This window comes from Chlorocebus sabaeus, chromosome 20 (assembly GCF_047675955.1).
Source record: "Chlorocebus sabaeus isolate Y175 chromosome 20, mChlSab1.0.hap1, whole genome shotgun sequence".
NCBI classification, from domain to species: Eukaryota; Metazoa; Chordata; class Mammalia; order Primates; family Cercopithecidae; genus Chlorocebus; species Chlorocebus sabaeus.
In genome coordinates, this window is record NC_132923.1 from 101,256,641 (window position 1) to 101,274,349 (window position 17,709).

General features: G+C 47.0%; 1 protein-coding gene across 6 annotated transcripts in view; it reads right to left on the reverse strand.

Moving 5' to 3' along the window:
- The window catches only part of LOC103225126 (argonaute RISC component 4), a 51,742-nt gene extending 45,810 nt beyond the window's left edge, over window positions 1-5,932 (reverse strand). For 2 of the 6 annotated variants that reach the window (XR_005239978.2, XM_007979431.3), the window contains exon 1: window positions 5,821-5,932. Coding sequence is in view for 1 of the 6 variants with exons in the window: in XM_007979432.3 (XP_007977623.1) it covers window positions 5,098-5,116 (19 nt within the window). In the remaining 5 variants the exon portion in view is untranslated. Of the gene's footprint in view, window positions 1-5,080; window positions 5,522-5,820 lie in introns of those variants that run through there. The other 4 variants (XR_005239969.2, XR_005239971.2, XM_007979432.3 and 1 more) reach the window with 3 other exon arrangements.
- Window positions 5,933-17,709: the final 11,777 nt, after the last annotated feature.

Genomic DNA, 17,709 nt, shown 5'->3' on the forward strand with positions numbered 1-17,709 from the left:
CAGCACTTTGGAAGGCTGAAGCGGATGGATCACCTGAGGTCAGGAGTTTGAGACCAGCCTGGCAAACATGGCAAAACTCTGTCTCTACTAAAACTAGAAAAATTAGCTAGGTGTGGTGGTGGGCAACTCTAATCCCAGCTACTCGGGAGACTGAGGCAGGGTAATAGCTTGAACCTGGAAGGTGGAGGTTGCAGTGAGCCGAGATCACACCACTGCAATCCAGCAAGGGTGACAAAATGAGACTCATCTTAAAAAAAAGAAAGAAAAGTTATAAGAAATATAGCTTTATAACAGAAATTTGGAAACAGAAACTTGGATCAAATGACTTGCTTAAGGACATAAGATTTTGAGTTTAAATGCTAGCTAGAATCCAAATCTCCTAACTCCTAGCCTAGCACTTTTTTTTTCCCAATATACTTCATAATCTTGTGGTATGTATTCTTACCAGAAATACTTGATATCAAAGAGGCAGAGGCAGAAGAATTGAAAGAAAACGATTAAGAAGTGGCAAAAAAGGGCCGGGCGCGGTGGCTCAAGCCTGTAATCCCAGCACTTTGGGAGGCCGAGACGGGCGGATCACGAGGTCAGGAGATCAAGACCATCCTGGCTAACACGGTGAAACCCCGTCTCTACTAAAAATACAAAAAACTAGCCGGGCGAGGTGGCGGGCGCCTGTAGTCCCAGCTACTTGGGAGGCTGAGGCAGGAGAATGGTGTAAACCCGGGAGGCGGAGCTTGCAGTGAGCTGAGATCCGGCCACAGCACTCCGGCCCTGGGCAACAGAGGGAGTCTCAAAAAAAAAAAAAAAAAAGAAGTGGCAAAGAGTAAATATTATTTGTACCTCCTTTCCTTGGCAAAGAGAAAAGTTAGATGTATCTCCTTTCCTTGGCAAAGAGAAAAGTTAGAAGCTGAGTGATAATTTCTTTTAATAAGCTTAGAAGATTTAGTTTAAAAATTATATATATTTTTCATTCTAGAAGCTAATTTTTTTCTTTTTCTTTCTTTCTTCTTCTTTTTTTTTTTTTTTTTTTTTTTTAATAATTTGGCCTAGCCGGGCGCGGTGGCTCAAGCCTGTAATCCCAGCACTTTGGGAGGCCAAGACGGGCGGATCACGAGGTCAGGAGATCGAGACCATCCTGGCTAACACGGTGAAACCCCGTCTCTACTAAAAATACAAAAAACTAGCCGGGCGAGGTGGCGGGCGCCTGTAGTCCCAGCTACTCCGGAGGCTGAGGCAGGAGAATGGCGTAAACCCGGGAGGCGGAGCTTGCAGTGAGCTGAGATCCGGCCATTGCAGTCCAGCCCGGGCTACAGAGCAAGACTCCGTCTCAAAAAAAAAAAAAAAAAAAAAAAAATAATAATAATAATAATAATTTGGCCTAAACAACAGAGATTTATTTCTACAGCTCTGAAGGCTAGGAAAAATCTGGTTTCTTTGAATTTAGCCAGCTATCTACGTAAGGAAGCAATAAAGCACAGTGACTAAAGCTCTGGAACCAAATTACTTAGGTTTCAATCCTGGTCTCACCACTCCCTAACTGCATGATGTTGGGCCATTTTCTTGGCCTCTCTGCGTCTCAGTTTCCTCATTTATAAAATGGGCATGTGTGTAATAATAATGGCATCTATCGCATGAGATTATGTGTATTCAAGGTTTAACATAAAGGCTGGGCGCAGTGGCTCATGCCTGCAATTCCAGCACTTTGGGAGGCCGAGGTGGGTGGATCACAAGGTCAGGAGTTTAAGACCAGCCTGGCCAAGATGGTGAAACCCTGTCTCTACTAAAAATGCAAAAATTAGCTGGGCATGGTGGACACCTGTAACCCAGCTACTTGGGAGCCTGAGGCAGAGAACTGCTTGAACTCAGGAGGTGGAGGCTGCAGCGAGCCGAGATCATGCCATTGCACGCCAGCCTGGGCTACAGAGCAAGACTCTGTCTCAAAAAAAAAAAAAAAAAAGGTTTAACATAGTGCCTTGCAATAGTAAATGATCAGGAAATGTTAGCTATTATAATTGCATTTGTAAATATTATAGTCATAGTTAGTGCTCAAAGGTCCCTGAGGTGACTTTTTTTTTTTTTTTTAGATAGAGTCTTGCTCTGTTGCCCAAGCTGGAGTGCAGTGGCACAATCTCGGCTCACTGCAACTTCCACCTCCCATGTTCAAGCGATTCTCCTGCTGCGGCCTCAGACTACAGGCGCGCACTACCACACCCAGCTAATTTTTATATTTTTAGTAGAGATGGGTTTTACTATGTTGGCCAGGCTGGTCTCAAACTCCCAACCTCAGGTAATCCGCCCACCTCGGTCTCCCAGAGTGCTGGGATTTCAGGCGTGAGCCACTGTGCCCAGCCCCTGGGGTGTTTTTTAGTTGTTTGGTTGGTTTTTTGTCATTTTGTTTTGTTTTGAGGCAGAGTTTCTTTTTGAGGTGTGATCTCAGCTCACCGCAGCCTCTGCCTCCCAGGCTCAAGCCATCCTCCCACTTCAGCCACCCTAGAGTAGCTAGGGCTACAGGTATGCCACCACACCCAGCTAATTTTTGTATTTTTAGTAGAGATGGGGTTTCACCATGTTGGCCAGGCTGGTCTCGAACTCCTGGCCTCAAGTGATCCACCCACCTCAGCCTCCCAAAGTGCTGGGATTACAGGCATGAGCCACCACACCCAGCCTGGTCCCTGAGTTTTATTTTCAGGGTATCCCCAAAATGTGGTGACAAAGTCAGATAACAGGATTCTCTGAAAGAGTAACTGATATGACTTAACACAGAACAGATGAAGTCAGCCTTAATGAAGAGGAGATGATTAGAAGTCCAAACTCTGGTCTTTATTCCACCATTTGGCCTTTTGAAACCCTAATGAAGTCACTTCATCCTCTCTGAACCTCACTTTTCTCATCTGTAAAATGGAATAGCTACCTGCCTTGCCTACCTCCCAGAGGATTAAATGACCTAATAGTTATAAAAGCACTTTACAAACTGTAAAGTACTGCAAACAACATATGACCAAAATAAGTGGCAATCTAATTAATTATATTTCTGAGTATTGGCAGACACTGAAACAGGCTGCGGGGAGGCAGTGGTGGGAGGATGGACAGAATAAGACTAGACTAAGGTTTCAGGGACTGTTCAAGTGAGGAGGGCACAAAGCACTAGATCCAGGTGTGCTCTGCCAGAGAAGCAGGGATGATTCTCCAGGTTCTAAAACAGCCTGGATGAATCATCCCACAGGACGATCAACTCCCTTTGCTCTGATTCTATGCTTAGCAGGCAGCTACTTATTAGTTGGGTTTCCAAGGTACTGCAGCACCAAAAAAGGAGTTTGCTAGAGAGCAGACAGGAAAATATTCCACTCAACAGAAAAGATCTATGTGACATTTTGGCTTATTCATTAGTGTCTTATAAATATAGTTAGTGAGAATTAATTTTCCACAATCTGAACAATCCTGAGTGAACCACTAAATCCTCAAACCTGCAAAAGCTAAAATCAAACAAACAAACAAGAAAGAGTCCCTGGGCAGTGTCTAACATCACCAGGTTGATCCTTTCCATGAAATTCAGTTTATGCCCACAGTTACACAGTTTCTTTTGATATCAGCTCATAAATGCAACAGTTGTTTCAATTATGAATTACTAGGGGGAGGGAAGAAACATCTGTTGAGCATCTATAGGCACTAGTCTCTATAGTAAGACTTCTCATATACTCTTATTTCATTCTCTCAACAATCTTACAGAACATAATTATTATTACCCTCAATTTAGAGATGAGAAAATGAAAGTTCAAAGGAATTAAGTAATTTTCCCAGGGTCATACAACTCTTACATTACTATATTGAATTTGAACAGAAGTCTGTTACATTCCTAAAGACCTGATCATGTCTTTAGCCAGGGGACATATCTGAAGTTAACCTGGCATAATACACTGAAGTTTATCAAATAATATTAATGCGGCAAGTCAATTTATTTTTAAAAGGCATATGAAATTTGATTATGAGGGCCTTTAAACAATACTTGAAGCAGCAAATTAGGGTGGAGTTTAATCACTTAGCTATGCAAACAAGTGCTAAGTAAACAAACCTGCCAAATTTCCAAACTCAAATGGCAACTCAAATTGTCTACGCATTAAAAAGACGAAACACTCTACGACTAAGTTTATTATGTAGATAAGATTTGAATATTAAAGTTAATTCCACCACAGCCCCTAAACCCTGCGCTACTTAGCCAAGGCATTAGAAACCTGTTGGGCTTTGAGGTGGAAGCACCAGGCCCCAATACTCAGGGCACTCATTACAGCCTGGAATGGTTCCTTTGGTTTGGATAGAGAGAAATAACCAGAGGCCATCCATATCCACAACAAATTACAGTTTCCAAAGCACTTTCTCCTTCATTTGATCCTCACAACCACTCATAACCCAATTAGAAGAGAACTCAGGGCATTGAAGCCTGTGCTGGAGCAGACTGGCTGGCAACTCCTGTGTCACTCAAAGGCTGGCCCGGACCACTCTGTGACTAACACACAGACTGAGTAACAGAGGCACAGAACCATGTTGTTCGGGACATCAGGGCCTTTCAGAAAGGATGGGCATTTTGTCCCTTGACCTTCAGAGATCATGAGAGGTGTTTGGATGAAGTTCTTCTTCCTCATCTGAAGGCTCTGGACCGTCTGCCAATGCAAAGAAAAACAGGGGCGCGGCCCCAAACCAGGACTACCGGCTGCTAGCAGGCAGCTGGGCCCTTTTCCCGGTCTGGGCCAGGCCTCCGCGCGCACTGGGTAGCGGATCGCCCCTTCTGAGGCCCAAACTACCCTCGCCGCGATCCCGGGCACAAATCATCTCCCCGAAGTGGGGCCAAGAGTGGCCTCCGCCCGGCGGAGCGGGTCACCTTCCCGAACCTCCCCCTCGGACCTCAGGATCCACCCAACGGCCGTCTGGGGCGCGGTCACCGCCCCCCAGGCCCGGGTCAGCTCCCTCCGCTTCGTGCTGCGGGGCTCGGGTCCTCTTCCCCGAGGCCTGGCGGCCCAAAGCCGGCGGGGCGACGGGGAAGCCAAAGTCCCGGCCGCCCGCCCCGGGTCCCGGGTCCCGCCCCTACCCGAGCTCGCTCCTCACCGGGTCCCAGCGCCTCCATGGCGGCGGCGGGGGCCGCCTCGCCCCGGTCCCCGGCGCCTCCCGCTCCGGGCCCCGCCGCCGCCGCCGCCGCCGCCGCGTAACGCTTGATCTCCGGAATATTGGCGCTGGGGTGGCGCCGCGGAGACGCGGGCGCTGGGTAGGGGGCGGCGGCGGCGCCCGGCCCGGGGACAGGGACCTGGCTCCGGCTCTTCCGGCCTCAGCGACAACAAAAACAATCCCCGCCGCCGCCGCCGCCGCCGCCGCCGCCGCCGCCAACGGGAGCGGGAGCGGGAGCCAGCGCGCGCGCCCGCCGGGAGGGGAGGGGGCGCGGGGTGCGCGGGCCCGGGGTCCCGGCGGGCGGAGGGGGCGTGCGCGGGCCCGGGTGCGGGGTCCACCGAGCCCGGCGGGGGGCGAGGCGGGTCGGCGGGACGGGCGCGCGCCCGGAGGGGGCAGTGCCCGGTGGACGTGTCGGGCACGCGCCCGCTGGCCCGCTCTGCCCCGTCCGCCCGAGGAGGCCGTCCCGTGGCCAACGGCTCTGGGGGGCTACGTGCCATCCCCCCAGGGCGTCCTGCAAAAGATCTGGATTCCAGTTCCGCCGACCCACAGATTCAGTTTTCCACTTCTGTGAGTGGAAAGTGTGCTGAGATTCACAGGAGCCACCTCGCCTCCCTCTTCCCTCCTCCCACCCCAGATCGCTTTTGTCATCCTGTCTTTTAGGGTCACCTTAGAGGCAGCAGTCCTCCTTCATCCCTTCATCCAGCACCACACACCCAACTGCGCGTCCCTCTCCGTATAGCCGGAAGGCACCACGGGAATGGACTCTGATGAATGATGCATTCCCTTCCTGGTCCCATGACAAGCGCCTCTGGTCAGCAAATCACCAGTCACTTTAGAAGAGAAAGGTCTTGGCCGGGCGTGGTGGCTCACGCCTGTAATCCCAGCACTTTGGGAGGCCAAGGCGGGTGGATTACCTGAAGTCAGGAGTTTGAGACCAGCCTGGCCAACATGGCGGAACCCAGTCTCTACTAAAAACACAAAAAATTAGCCGGGCGTGGTGGCTGGCGCCTATAATCCCAGCTACCTGGGAGGCTGAGGCGGGAGAATCGCTTGAACCTGGGAGGCGGAGGTTCCAGTGAGCCGAGATGGGACCATTGCACTCCAGCCTGGGCGACAGAGCGAGACTCCGTCTCAAAAAAAAAAAAAAAAAAAAAAAGAAAGAAAGAGAAAGGTCTTGCTTTCTTGGATGCTTTCCCCTTAGCAGACAAGAGCCAAGGGAGCAGCACCACCTCCAAGGCAGCATGGTCAGCCCAGCAGGCCCGGCATCTTTAGGGCTTTCAGTAAGGACTTTGAGTGGGACAACATTGGGCAACAGGCCAAGAAGCAGTTTCTAGTCAGCAGAGTGAAGGAGCCCCTTGTCCACCAGTTGAAAAGCTACGATGAGTGTGTGTGTGTTGTATTCTTTGCTGGGGCATAACATAGCAAAGTACCACAGACTGGGTGGCTTAAACAACAGAAATTTATTTTCTCACAATTCTGGAGGCTGAGAATCCGAGATACGGTATAGGCAGGGTTGGTTCCTTCTGAGGCCTATCTCCTTCACTTGGTAGATGGTGGCCTTCTCCCAGTGACTCCACATGGACTTCCCTCTGTGCATGTCTGTGTCCAAATTTCTTCTTCTTATAAGGACAGCAGTCATATTAGAGTAGGACTCACTCTAATGACCTCATTTTAACTCAGTTACCTCTTCAGAGACCCTGTTTCCAAATACAGTCACATCCTGGGGTGCTAGAGTTAGGACTTCGATATACAAATTACTGGGGCGGGGGACAATTTAGGCCCCTAGTATGTGTGGTAGGATATTCATTTGAGCACCTACTATGTGCAGTCATAGAGCCAGGTAGTTTTTTTTAATGTAATGATAAAAAAATGTTAGCATCACACCCTGGTCATGCACTCTGCTATGGGCTTCTCATGTCACTCAATCTTTACAACCACCAGTAAGGTAGATATTGTTAAGAAAGGTATTTGTACAGATGATGACACCAAAGCTCAGGGAAGTTAAGTAGGTCGGGCTTTGCATTATATGATGTTGCAGTGAAGCATGGGAAAATTGGAGTTCTAAATCTTGCATTGAAGTCCTGGCTAATTCTCTCCCTGATTGATTATGGAACTGGGACTTTTAATCTAGTGCCTACATTCTTGTCTACTGATACCATACTCTATATTCTTTTTTTCTTTTTTTTGAGACGGAGTCTCACCCTGTCACCCAGGCTGGAGTGCAGTGGTGTGATCTCGGCTCACTGCAAGCTCCGCCTCCTGGGTTCACGCCATTCTCCTACCTCAGCCTCCCGAGTAGCTGGGACTATAGGCACCTGCCACCATGCCTGGCTAATTTTTTGTATTTTTAGTAGAGTCGGGGTTTTACCATGTTAACCAGGATGGTCTCGATCTCCTGACCTCATGATCCACCTGCCTCAGTCTCCCAAAGTGCTAGGATTACAGGCATGAACCACCGCGCCTGGCCACCATACTGTATATTCTTTTCACAGCATCATGCTACCTCTCTATTAAACCAGATAGTAACCAGAAATAGTAATAGGGGACAGAAAGTTCAAAGGGGAGAAAGTATTTACGAAATGGTCAGACTGCTGTACAGCTAAGAAGAAAAGAAAAACCAACTAGAGTTCAAGTTTTTCACTACATACTAAGTTCGTCCTAGAGTTTAAACAATGCAGGTGTCTCAGATAGCCTGGTTTGTGGCTGACTTTCCCAACCCCACTTCCTAACATAATTTCTCCATATTCTGTTTGCTACCCTAAGCAGAGACCATAGCTTGTTCCCTGGGCTGAAAATAGTTTTACCACTAGCTTCAGAAACCGAAGTATGAAATTTGTTCGCCCCATAGTTCCAGTTGGGACCGAAATGTCTCACTCAACAGAGTGATTCTTGATTACTCTGATCATCTACCTTCTCATTTCAAAACTCACTCTCACTCAGACACCCACTGTTCCTTTTCCAAAAACTATTCCTACAGAACCCTCCCAAACCAAATTTCTGCAGTCAATAAACTCCTCTAAACCTCGGCCGGCTCAGCAAGTCCTCCCTCCACTTCCTGCTGTGGTTGAGAAGAAGCCATGACCCAGAATGCCACTTCCCCTGCAGCTCTCTCTGATGGTGGTTGCTCATTCTTCCACATCCCACATGCCTCCAGGACAGGGTAGGGCATGAGTGAAGAATTGACAATATATTTGCCCCCATCATACGAAACTTTGAATCCTTATGTTCATATTAAAACCATTTGCCGGCCGGGCACGGTGGCTCACACCTTAATCCCAGCACTTTGGGAGGCTGAGGCAGGCGGATCACGAGGTCAGGAGATTAAGACCATCCTGGCTAACACGGTGAAACCCCGTCTCTACTAAAAATACAAAAAAATAGCCAAGCGTGGTGACACACACCTGTAGTCCCAGCTACTTGGGAGGCTGAAGCAGGATAATCGCTTGAATCCCAGAGGCGGAGATTGCGGTATGAGCCGAGATCACGCCACTGCACTCCAGCCTGGGTGACAGAGTGAGACTCCGTCTCAAATAAATAAATAAATAAATACCGGCCGGGCGTGGTGGCTCACACCTGTAATCCCAGCACTCTGGGAGGCCGAGATGGGCAGATCACGAGGTCAGGAGATCAAGACCATCCTGGCTAACACGGTGAAACTCCATCTCTACTAAAAAATACAAAAAACTAGCCGGGCAAGGTGGCGGGTGCCTGTAGCCCCAGCTACTCGGGAGGCTGAGGCAGGAGAATGGCGTAAACCTGGGAGGCGGAGATTGCAGTGATCTGAGATCTGACCACTGCACTCCAGCCTGGGCGACAGAGCAAGACTCCATCTCAAAAAAATATAAATAAATAAATAAATACGGTTTGCCAACTGGCCACACCATCACAGAGCCTCCTTTGGGGATGTAATTAACTCAACTTTTGGTGTTATGTTTCATTCCAGGCCTGGCTCCCATGATAGTGAAAATCCTTGAGGGCAGGGCTCATTCAAGTATTCAGGTTTGCTCTCTGTTGTCTACCAACCTACCAGGCACCAAATGTTTATTTGTGGACATTTATGGAGTGAATGAATGAATAAGTGAATGTGTAAATTGTGGAAGCTAAAAATGGTCCAGTAGAGGGGCCAAGGTGAAAAACTCTGGGTGAGGTGCCAGCTTCTCTAGAGCATAGATTTTCAAATCACATGGTCCTGGGTGTAGATCCCAGTTCCTCAATGCACATGCTCTGAGTGTCTCAGGTATGTCTCATCATCTACTGCTTAAGGATGTCTTGAAGAGGAAGTTAAATTATATATGTGCCTGCTCCTGTGTGTCTGGCGCAGAGATAGTTACTAGTTCTCCTTCCTTCCTACTGTTCCCCCTGCAAAAAGTCACAATGGGATGTCTCTCTTCTCCCATGCTGCTGTGATGCTGTCCTTTGAGAGATACTGAGCTCAAGATCTCAGCTGAGTCAAGAGAGGAAAGCAGCCTGTAATCCCAGCACTTTGGGACACCAAGGTGGGCGGATCACCTGAGGTCAGGAATTTAAAACCTGCCTGGCCAACATGACGAAACCTTGTCTCTACTAAAAATAAAAAAATTAGCTGGGCGGGCCGGGCGCGGTAGCTCACGCCTGTAATCCCAGCACTTTGGGAGGCTGAGGTGGATGGATCACGAGGTCAGGAGATCGAGACCATCCTGGCTAACACAGTGAAACCCCGTCTCTACTAAAAATACAAAAAATTAGCTGGGCGCAGTGGCGGGTGCCTGTAGTCCCAGCTAGTTGGGAGGCTGAGGCAGAAGAATGGCGTGAACCTGGGAGGCGGAGCTTGCAGTGAGCCGAGATCACACCACTGCACTCCAGCCTGGGTGACAGAGTGAGACTCTATCTCAAAAAAAAAAAAAAAAAAAAAAATTAGCTGGGCGTGGTGGTGGGTGCCTGTAATCCCAGCTACTCAGGAGGCTGACGCAGGAGGATCACTTGAACCCGGCAGGTGGAGGTTGCAGTGAGCCGAGATCGTGCTACTGCACTCCAGCCTAGGTGACAGAGTGAGACTCCATCTCAAAAAAAAAAAAAAAAAAAAAAAGAGAGAGCAGAGCCCTCAAGAACTGAGTATGTTTACATGTCTTGTGTCTGAGCCACCTGAAGACAGGGCCTTGGCTCACCCCTCTGGGAGTGACAGCCAGGCACAAAGAACATCCTTGATCAAGGCATATAAGTGGAACTGAACTTCTTGAATATATCAATGCTCCCCTGAAGCTAGAGTGTGCCAGAGGGAGCCTTACTAGTGGATGCTGTGCTAGAAATCAGGGCTCCAGCCACCAGTGCTGCATGGGGCACTCTGGGCCACTGGTCTCTGTCAGTGCTTTGACTCCCCAGCCTTTCCTCACGCCAGCTTTCCTCAAAGTCTGGAGCTTAGGAGTTGAGGAGGAGCTTCTTTGGTTTATCAATTGGGCCAGGGGCTTTAATTCTTCTTTAGCAGGGGAACCCCTTATTCAAACAAAAATCTGCAATATAAATTGAAGTGGAGCCACTCTGTTAGAGATGGGCAGAGACTTGCATTGAACACTACTGAACTAGACCAGCTCGCCACGAGCCACACCTGGCATCTGAATAGAATTTCAGCCCACCTGCTCCTACTCAATTGGCAGCTTTGCTCTTTTGCATCTTTCTTTTAAGAGACGGGGTCTCACCATGTTGCCCAGGCTGGTCTCAGACTCCTGGGCTCAAGTGATCCTCCTGCCTCAGCCTCCCAAAGTGCTGGGATTACAGGCATGAGCCACCTTGCCTGGCCTTCATTGCTTTTTGTGGCTGAATAATATTTCACTGTATGGATATGCCACATTTTATTTATCCATTCATCAGTTGGTTGACATTTGGGTTGTTTCACTCTTTGGCTATAATAATATGAACATTCATGTACAAGTTTTTGTGTGGACATACATTTTTAGTTATTTTGGATATAATCCTAGAGGTAAAATTCCTGGGTCATATGGTAACTCTATGTTTAACTTTTGACAAACTGCCAAACTGTTTTTCCTCAGTAGCTGTATCATTTTACATTTCTACCAGCAATGTATAAGGGTTCTAATTTTCCCATATTCTTGCCAACACTTAATTTTATTTATTTATTTACTTTGAGACAGGGTCATCCTCTGTTTCCCAGGCTGGAGTGCAGTGACGCAATCATGGCTTACTGTAGCCTCAACCTCCCCAGCTCAAGCAATCCTCCCACTTCATTCTCCCAAGTAGCTGGGACTACAGGCATGCACCACCACACTCAGCTAATTTTTGTATTTTTTGTAGAGTAGAGACAGAATCTCACTCTGTTGCCCAGGTTGGTCTTGAACTCCTGGGCTCAACTGATCCTCCTGCCTTGGCCTCCCAAAGTGCTGGGATTATGGGTGTGAACCACTGCACCTTGCCTACACTTATTTTTAGATTAAAAAAATTATAGCCATTTTTCTGGGCATGAGGTGGTATCACCTTGTGGTTTGCATTTTCCTAAGAACTAATGATGTTGAACACCATGTACTTACTGGCCATTTGTATGTCTTCTTTGGAGAAATGTCTATTCAAATCTTCTGTCTTTTTAAAAATTGGATAATTTATCTCTTTTGTTATTGAGCTGCAGGAGTCCTTTACATATCCTTGATACCAGTCCCTTATAAGGTGATTTGCAAAACTTTCCAACATTCTGCTGGATATTTCACTTTCCTTTTTTTTTTTTTTTGAGACAGAGTCTCGCTCTGTCACCCAGGCTGGAGTGCAGTGGCGCGATCTCAGCTCACTGCAAGCTCCGCCTCCTGGGTTCACGCCATTCTCCTGCCTCAGCCTTCCGATTAGCAGGCGTGAGCCACCACGCCCAGGGTGTGGCACCATTGTTGAAAATTAGCTGAGGCAGGTGCATCACCTGAGGTTGGGAGCTCAACACCAGCCTGGCCAACATGGTGAAACCTTGTCTCTACTAAAAATACAAAATTAGCTGGGCGTGGTGGCGGGCACCTGTAATCCCAGCTACTCGGGAGGCTGAGGCAGGAGAATTGCTTGAACCTGGCAGGTGGAGCTTGCAGTGAGCCAGGATCACGCCACTGCACTCCAGTGCACTGCACAGAGTAAGACTCCGTCTCCAAATAAATAAATAAATAAAAAAGAAAGTCAGTTGACTACACACGTAAGGGTTTATTTCTAGACTGTTAATTCTATCCCGTCAATCTTATGTCTATCCTTATGCCAGTATCGCATTGCCTTAATTACTGTAACTTTGTAGTAAATTTTGAAATCAGGAAGTGCAAGTCATCCAACTTTGTTCTTCTTTTTCAAGATTGTTTTGGCTATTCTGGGTCCCTTGCATTTCCATATGAGTTTTAGGATATGCTTGTCCATTTCTGCAAGAAAGGCAGTTGGAACTTGTGTGTGTGTGTGGTATTCTTTTCTTTTCTTTTCTTTTCTTTTCTTTTCTTTTTTTTTTTGCAACAGTCTCACTCTCTGGTTCAGCCTGGAGTGCAGTGGCGCCATCTCATGATCTCAGCTCACTGCAACCTCCATCTTCCGGGTTCAAGTGATTCTCATGCCTCAGCCTTCCAAACAGCTGGGATTACAGGCACGTGCCACAATACCTAGCTAATTTTTTGTATTTTTAGTAGAGACGGTGTTTCGCCATGTTGGCCAGGCTGGTCTTGAACTCCTGACCTCAGGTGATCCACCCGCCTCAACCTCCCAAACTGCTAGGATTACAGGCGTGAGCCACTGCGCCCGGCATTTTTGTTGGAATTTTGATACGAATTACATTGAATCTGTAAATCAATTTGGAGTATTGCCATCTTGACAATATTAAGTATTGGAATTCATGAACACAGGATATCTTTCTATTTATTTATGTATTATTTAACTTCTTTCAACAATGTTTTATAATTTTCAGTGTTAAAAAAGAAAACCTGCCGGGCGCAGTGGCTCACGCCTATAATCCCAGCACTTTGGGAGGCAGAGGTTGGTGGATCACGAGGTCGGGAGATCAAGACCATCCTGGCTAACACGGTGAAACCCCGTCTCTACTAAAAATACAAAAAATTAGCCGGGCGTGGTGGCACTTGCCTGTAGTCCCAGCTACTCGAGAGGCTGAGGCAGGAGAATGGCGTGAACCCCGGAGGCGGAGCCTGCAGTGAGCCACTACACTCCAGCCTGGCCGACAGAGTGAGACTCCGTCTCTCAAAAAAAAAAAAAAAAATTCTTTGGTGAAATTTGTTTCTAAATATTTTCTTCTTTTTGATGCTATTGTAAATGGAATTGTTTTCTTAATTTCATTTTAGGATTATTCATTGCTAGTGTTTAGAAATATTATGCAACTGATTTTTTAATATTAAACTTGCATCTGCAACCTTACTGAACTCCTTTATTACATCTAACATGATGCTCCCTGGTAGTCTACTAGTTAGGATTCGGTGCACTCACTGATTACCTCTAATAGGCTTTTTGTGTGGGTTTATTTTTGGGGGAGTGGGTAGGTGGGGATGGAGTGTAGCTATGTCGCCCAGGTTGGAGTGCAGTAGTGAGATCTTGGCTCACTGCAACCTCCACCTCCAGGTTCAAGCGATTCTCCTGCCTCAGCCTCCCAAGAAGTAGCTGGGATTACGTGCACCCGCCACCATGCCCAGCTAATTTTTGTATTTTTAGTAGAGATGGGTTTCACTGTGTTGGCCAGGCTGGTCTCGAACTCCTGCACTTTGGGAGGCCGAGGTGAGCGGATTGCTTGAGCCCAGGAGCTCAAGACCAGCCTAGGCAACATGGTGAAACCCTCAATCTCCTAAAAACACAAAAAATTAGCCAGGTATGGGGGCGCATGCCTGTAGTCCCAGCTACTTGGGAGGCTGAGGCAGGAGAATCACTTGAACTTAGGAAGTTGAGGCTTCAGTGAGCCAAGATGGCGCCACTGCACTCCAGCCTAGGCAACAGGAGTGAAACTCTGTCTTAAAAAAAAAAAAAAAAAAAATGACAATAGCAAAGACTTGGAACCAACCCACATGCCCATCAATGATAGACTGGATAAAGAAAATGTGGCACATATACACCATGGAATACTATTCAGCCACAAAAAATAATCAGTTCATGTCCTTCTCATGGATATGGATGAAGCTGATAACCATCATTCTCAGCAAATTGACAGGTTGATGGCGGGTTGATGGGTGCAGCAAACCACCATGCCACACGTATACCTATATAACAAACCTGCACATTCTGCACTTGTATCCCAGAACTTAAAGTATATATATTAAAAAATCATGTCAACTGCAAATAGAGATAGAGATAGTTTCACTTCTTCCTTTTCAAAATGGATACTTCAAAAAAAATTTTCTTGCTTAATTACCCTCCAGTACAAGGTTGAATAGAAATGTTTCTTTTGTATTTCATAGGCAGCTTTCTGCATATTCATAGTCTAAACACCAGGAATAAAGAGACTTGACAACTGTATTTGATTTTACCATCTTTGTCAATGAGATGGCATAGCTAGCAAGGAGAGCAATGCCTCGGGCATTGACAAACAATCAATGAATATGTTTGCTTCTACTTTCAGCCTTTATTTCTACTACACTTTTTTTTTTTTTTTTTTTTTTTTTTTTGAGACGGAGTCTGGCTCTGTCACCCAGGCTGGAGTGCAGTGGCCGGATCTCTGCTCACCGCAAGCTCCTCCTCCCGGGTTTACGCCATTCTCCTGCCTCAGCCTCCGGAGTAGCTGGGACTACAGGCGCCCGCCACCTCGCCCGGCTAGTTTTTTGTACTTTTTAGTAGAGACGGGGTTTCACCGTGTTAGCCAGGATGGTCTTGATCTCCTGACCTCGTGATCCGCCCGTCTCGGCCTCCCAAAGTGCTGGGATTACAGGCTTGAGCCACCGCGCCCGGCCTTCTACTACACTTTTTAACCACACCAATTGATTTTTCTTTCTCTTCCTTAAGATGGAGTAAAGGGAATGAATTATGAAATGAGATAAGCCTGCATTCAAATTCCGATTTATATTCTAATTCTCCAATTTCCATTTTATAGGCCATGTTACTTTGTGTCCTCACCTGTCTGAACCTCAGCTTCCTCAACTGTAAAATGGAGATGACATCAGTCGTTTCATAGGGTTATTGAAAGGATTAAAGGAGATAATGAATGGAAAGCATCTAACAGAGTGCCTGGTACTTTGAAAGGGCTCAGAAAGTGCCCAATCTCTTTCACTTCCTCCCTAGTGCTGAACAAACCTCTTTTATCTGTAGGTTGGGAAAAATGACTAATTTTTATGTATTTTTTATTTTTATTTTTTGAGACAGGATCTCACTCTGTCACCGAGGCTAAAGTGCAGTGGCGTGATCACAGCTCGTGTAACCTCGACACCCTGACTCAGGTCATCCTCCTACCTCAGCCTCCCAAGTAGCTGGGACTATAGGCTGCACCACCATGCCCAGCTAATTTTTGTTTGGGCACAAATGATCCTCCTGCCTAGGTCTCCCAAAGTGCTGGGATTACAGGTGTGAGCCACTGCACCCAGCTATAATTTTAAAAAGACCTTTCTAATACCCAGAGTGATTCAAAGAAGAAAGGGGTCTTGGGAAGTAGTGGGTTCCAAGTTTAGGGGGTGTTCAAGCATGTTTGAGGGGTTTGAGATTATGTTTGGAGTGTTTGAGATGATTAAAAGGTAAAGTCAGATGACGTTTGTGGTCCCATAGAATCTATTAAGTTGTGTGAAGATATTTATTGACTAATGTGTTATTCTGTTTTTTCCAGCAACTATTTATTGAGTATCTACCATGTGCCAGACCCCGTGCTAAGTAATGGGAATCCAAGGGTGAGCAACAGAAGCAGGGTTCCTGTCCTCCGGGAGTTCACAATCTTGAATGAGACTAACAATAAAAGGCAAACAAACCAAAACAAAGGAATAAGATCACTACAAAGTGTGATGAGCATTGTAGCAGAAATAAACTAAATGAGAGAGTTTACCCAGGGGAGGCAATTTTAGAAAAAGTAGAAAGGGATTGCCTCTCTGATATAGGCAGGCTGTATCACTGATTTGAACTGAGCACTTCTAGTGTTTATAAAACAGGGCCACAAATTATTTGACATTTCGCCCATCAGGAGGTAGGGTCTATGTCCTCCTTTTATATGGATGGGTTTATGACCACTTTGACCAATGGAGAATGGCAGAATTGATGCTATGTGATGTCCAAGGCTAGGTGATAAAAGGCCATCTAGTGCTTTACCTTGCTCAGTAGAGCACTCTCTTGGGGAACCCTGAGCTGTCATGTAAGAAGTCTGACTGCTGGGCACAGTGGCTCATGCCTGTAATCCCAGCATTCTGGGAGGTCGAGGTGGGTGGATCACCTGAGGTCGGGAATTCAAGACCAGCCTGACCAACACGGAGAAACCCCGTCTCTACTAAAAATACAAGATTAGCCAGGTGTGGTGCCGCATGCCTATAATCCCAGCTACTCGGGAGGCTGACTACCCTGAGGCCACCACGTTGGACAGGCCATGTGTAGGTGATCCAGTCAACTGTCCCAGCTGAGCCCTGCTTTCCAGCTCTCCCTGATTAAGGAGCCAGACATGTGAATAAAAAAGCCTCCAGATGATTCCAGCCACCACCCAGTTGAGTTACCCTCATCTACTTGAGTCTTGCTAGCTGAAGCCCCAAATGTTTCAGAGCACAGACAAACCATATCAACTACTACTACTCTTTTTCTTCCTCCTCCTCCTCCTCCTCTTCTTCTTCTTCTTCTTCTTCTTCTTCTTCTTCTTCTTCTTCTTCTTCTTCTTCTTCTTCTTCTTCTTCTTCTCCTTCTCCTTCTTCTCCTTCTTCCTCTTCTTCCTCTTCTTCTTTCTTCTCCTTCTCCTTCTCCTTCTCCTTCTTCCTCTTTTTCAGACACAGTCTTGCCCTGTTGCCCAGGCTGGAGTGCAATGGCATGATCTTGACTCACTGCAACCTCCACCTCCTGGGTTCAAACAATTCTCCTGCCTCAGCCTCCCGAGTAGCTGGGATTACAGGGGTGCACCACCACTCTCAGATATTTTTTTTTGTATTTTTAGTAAAGACAGAGTTTCACCATGTTGGCCAGGCTGGTCTCAAACTTCTGACCTCGTGATGCATCTGCCTTGGCCTCCCACAGTGATGGGATTACGGCCATGAGCCACTGCACCTGGCCTCAACTGTTCTTTTTCTGAATTTCTGACTCCCAGAATCCATGAGCAAAATAAAATGGTCGTTCCTTTGTGCCACTAAGCGTTGGGAGTAATTTGATACCCAGCAATAGATAACTGTAACAGCAAACAAAACACTTTATTTTTCTTTCCTTTCCCAGTCCTGCATCGCCCTCCTGCAAGTATAAATGAGTGAAAACATGACTTAAAGGTGTAAAGAGGAGGAGACGAAGGAAGGCAATGAGAAAGCAGAGCAGGAGGAGATGGAAAGGGTAACAAAAAAGGTTGATGAGGAGGGTAAGGAAGAAGAGGAGGTGAAGGAATAGGAGTCCCCATGATACCAAAGCAGTGAGACAGAGAGGATTCGGGGTAAAACCAGACAATATGGATCTTGAAGCAGATCAGAA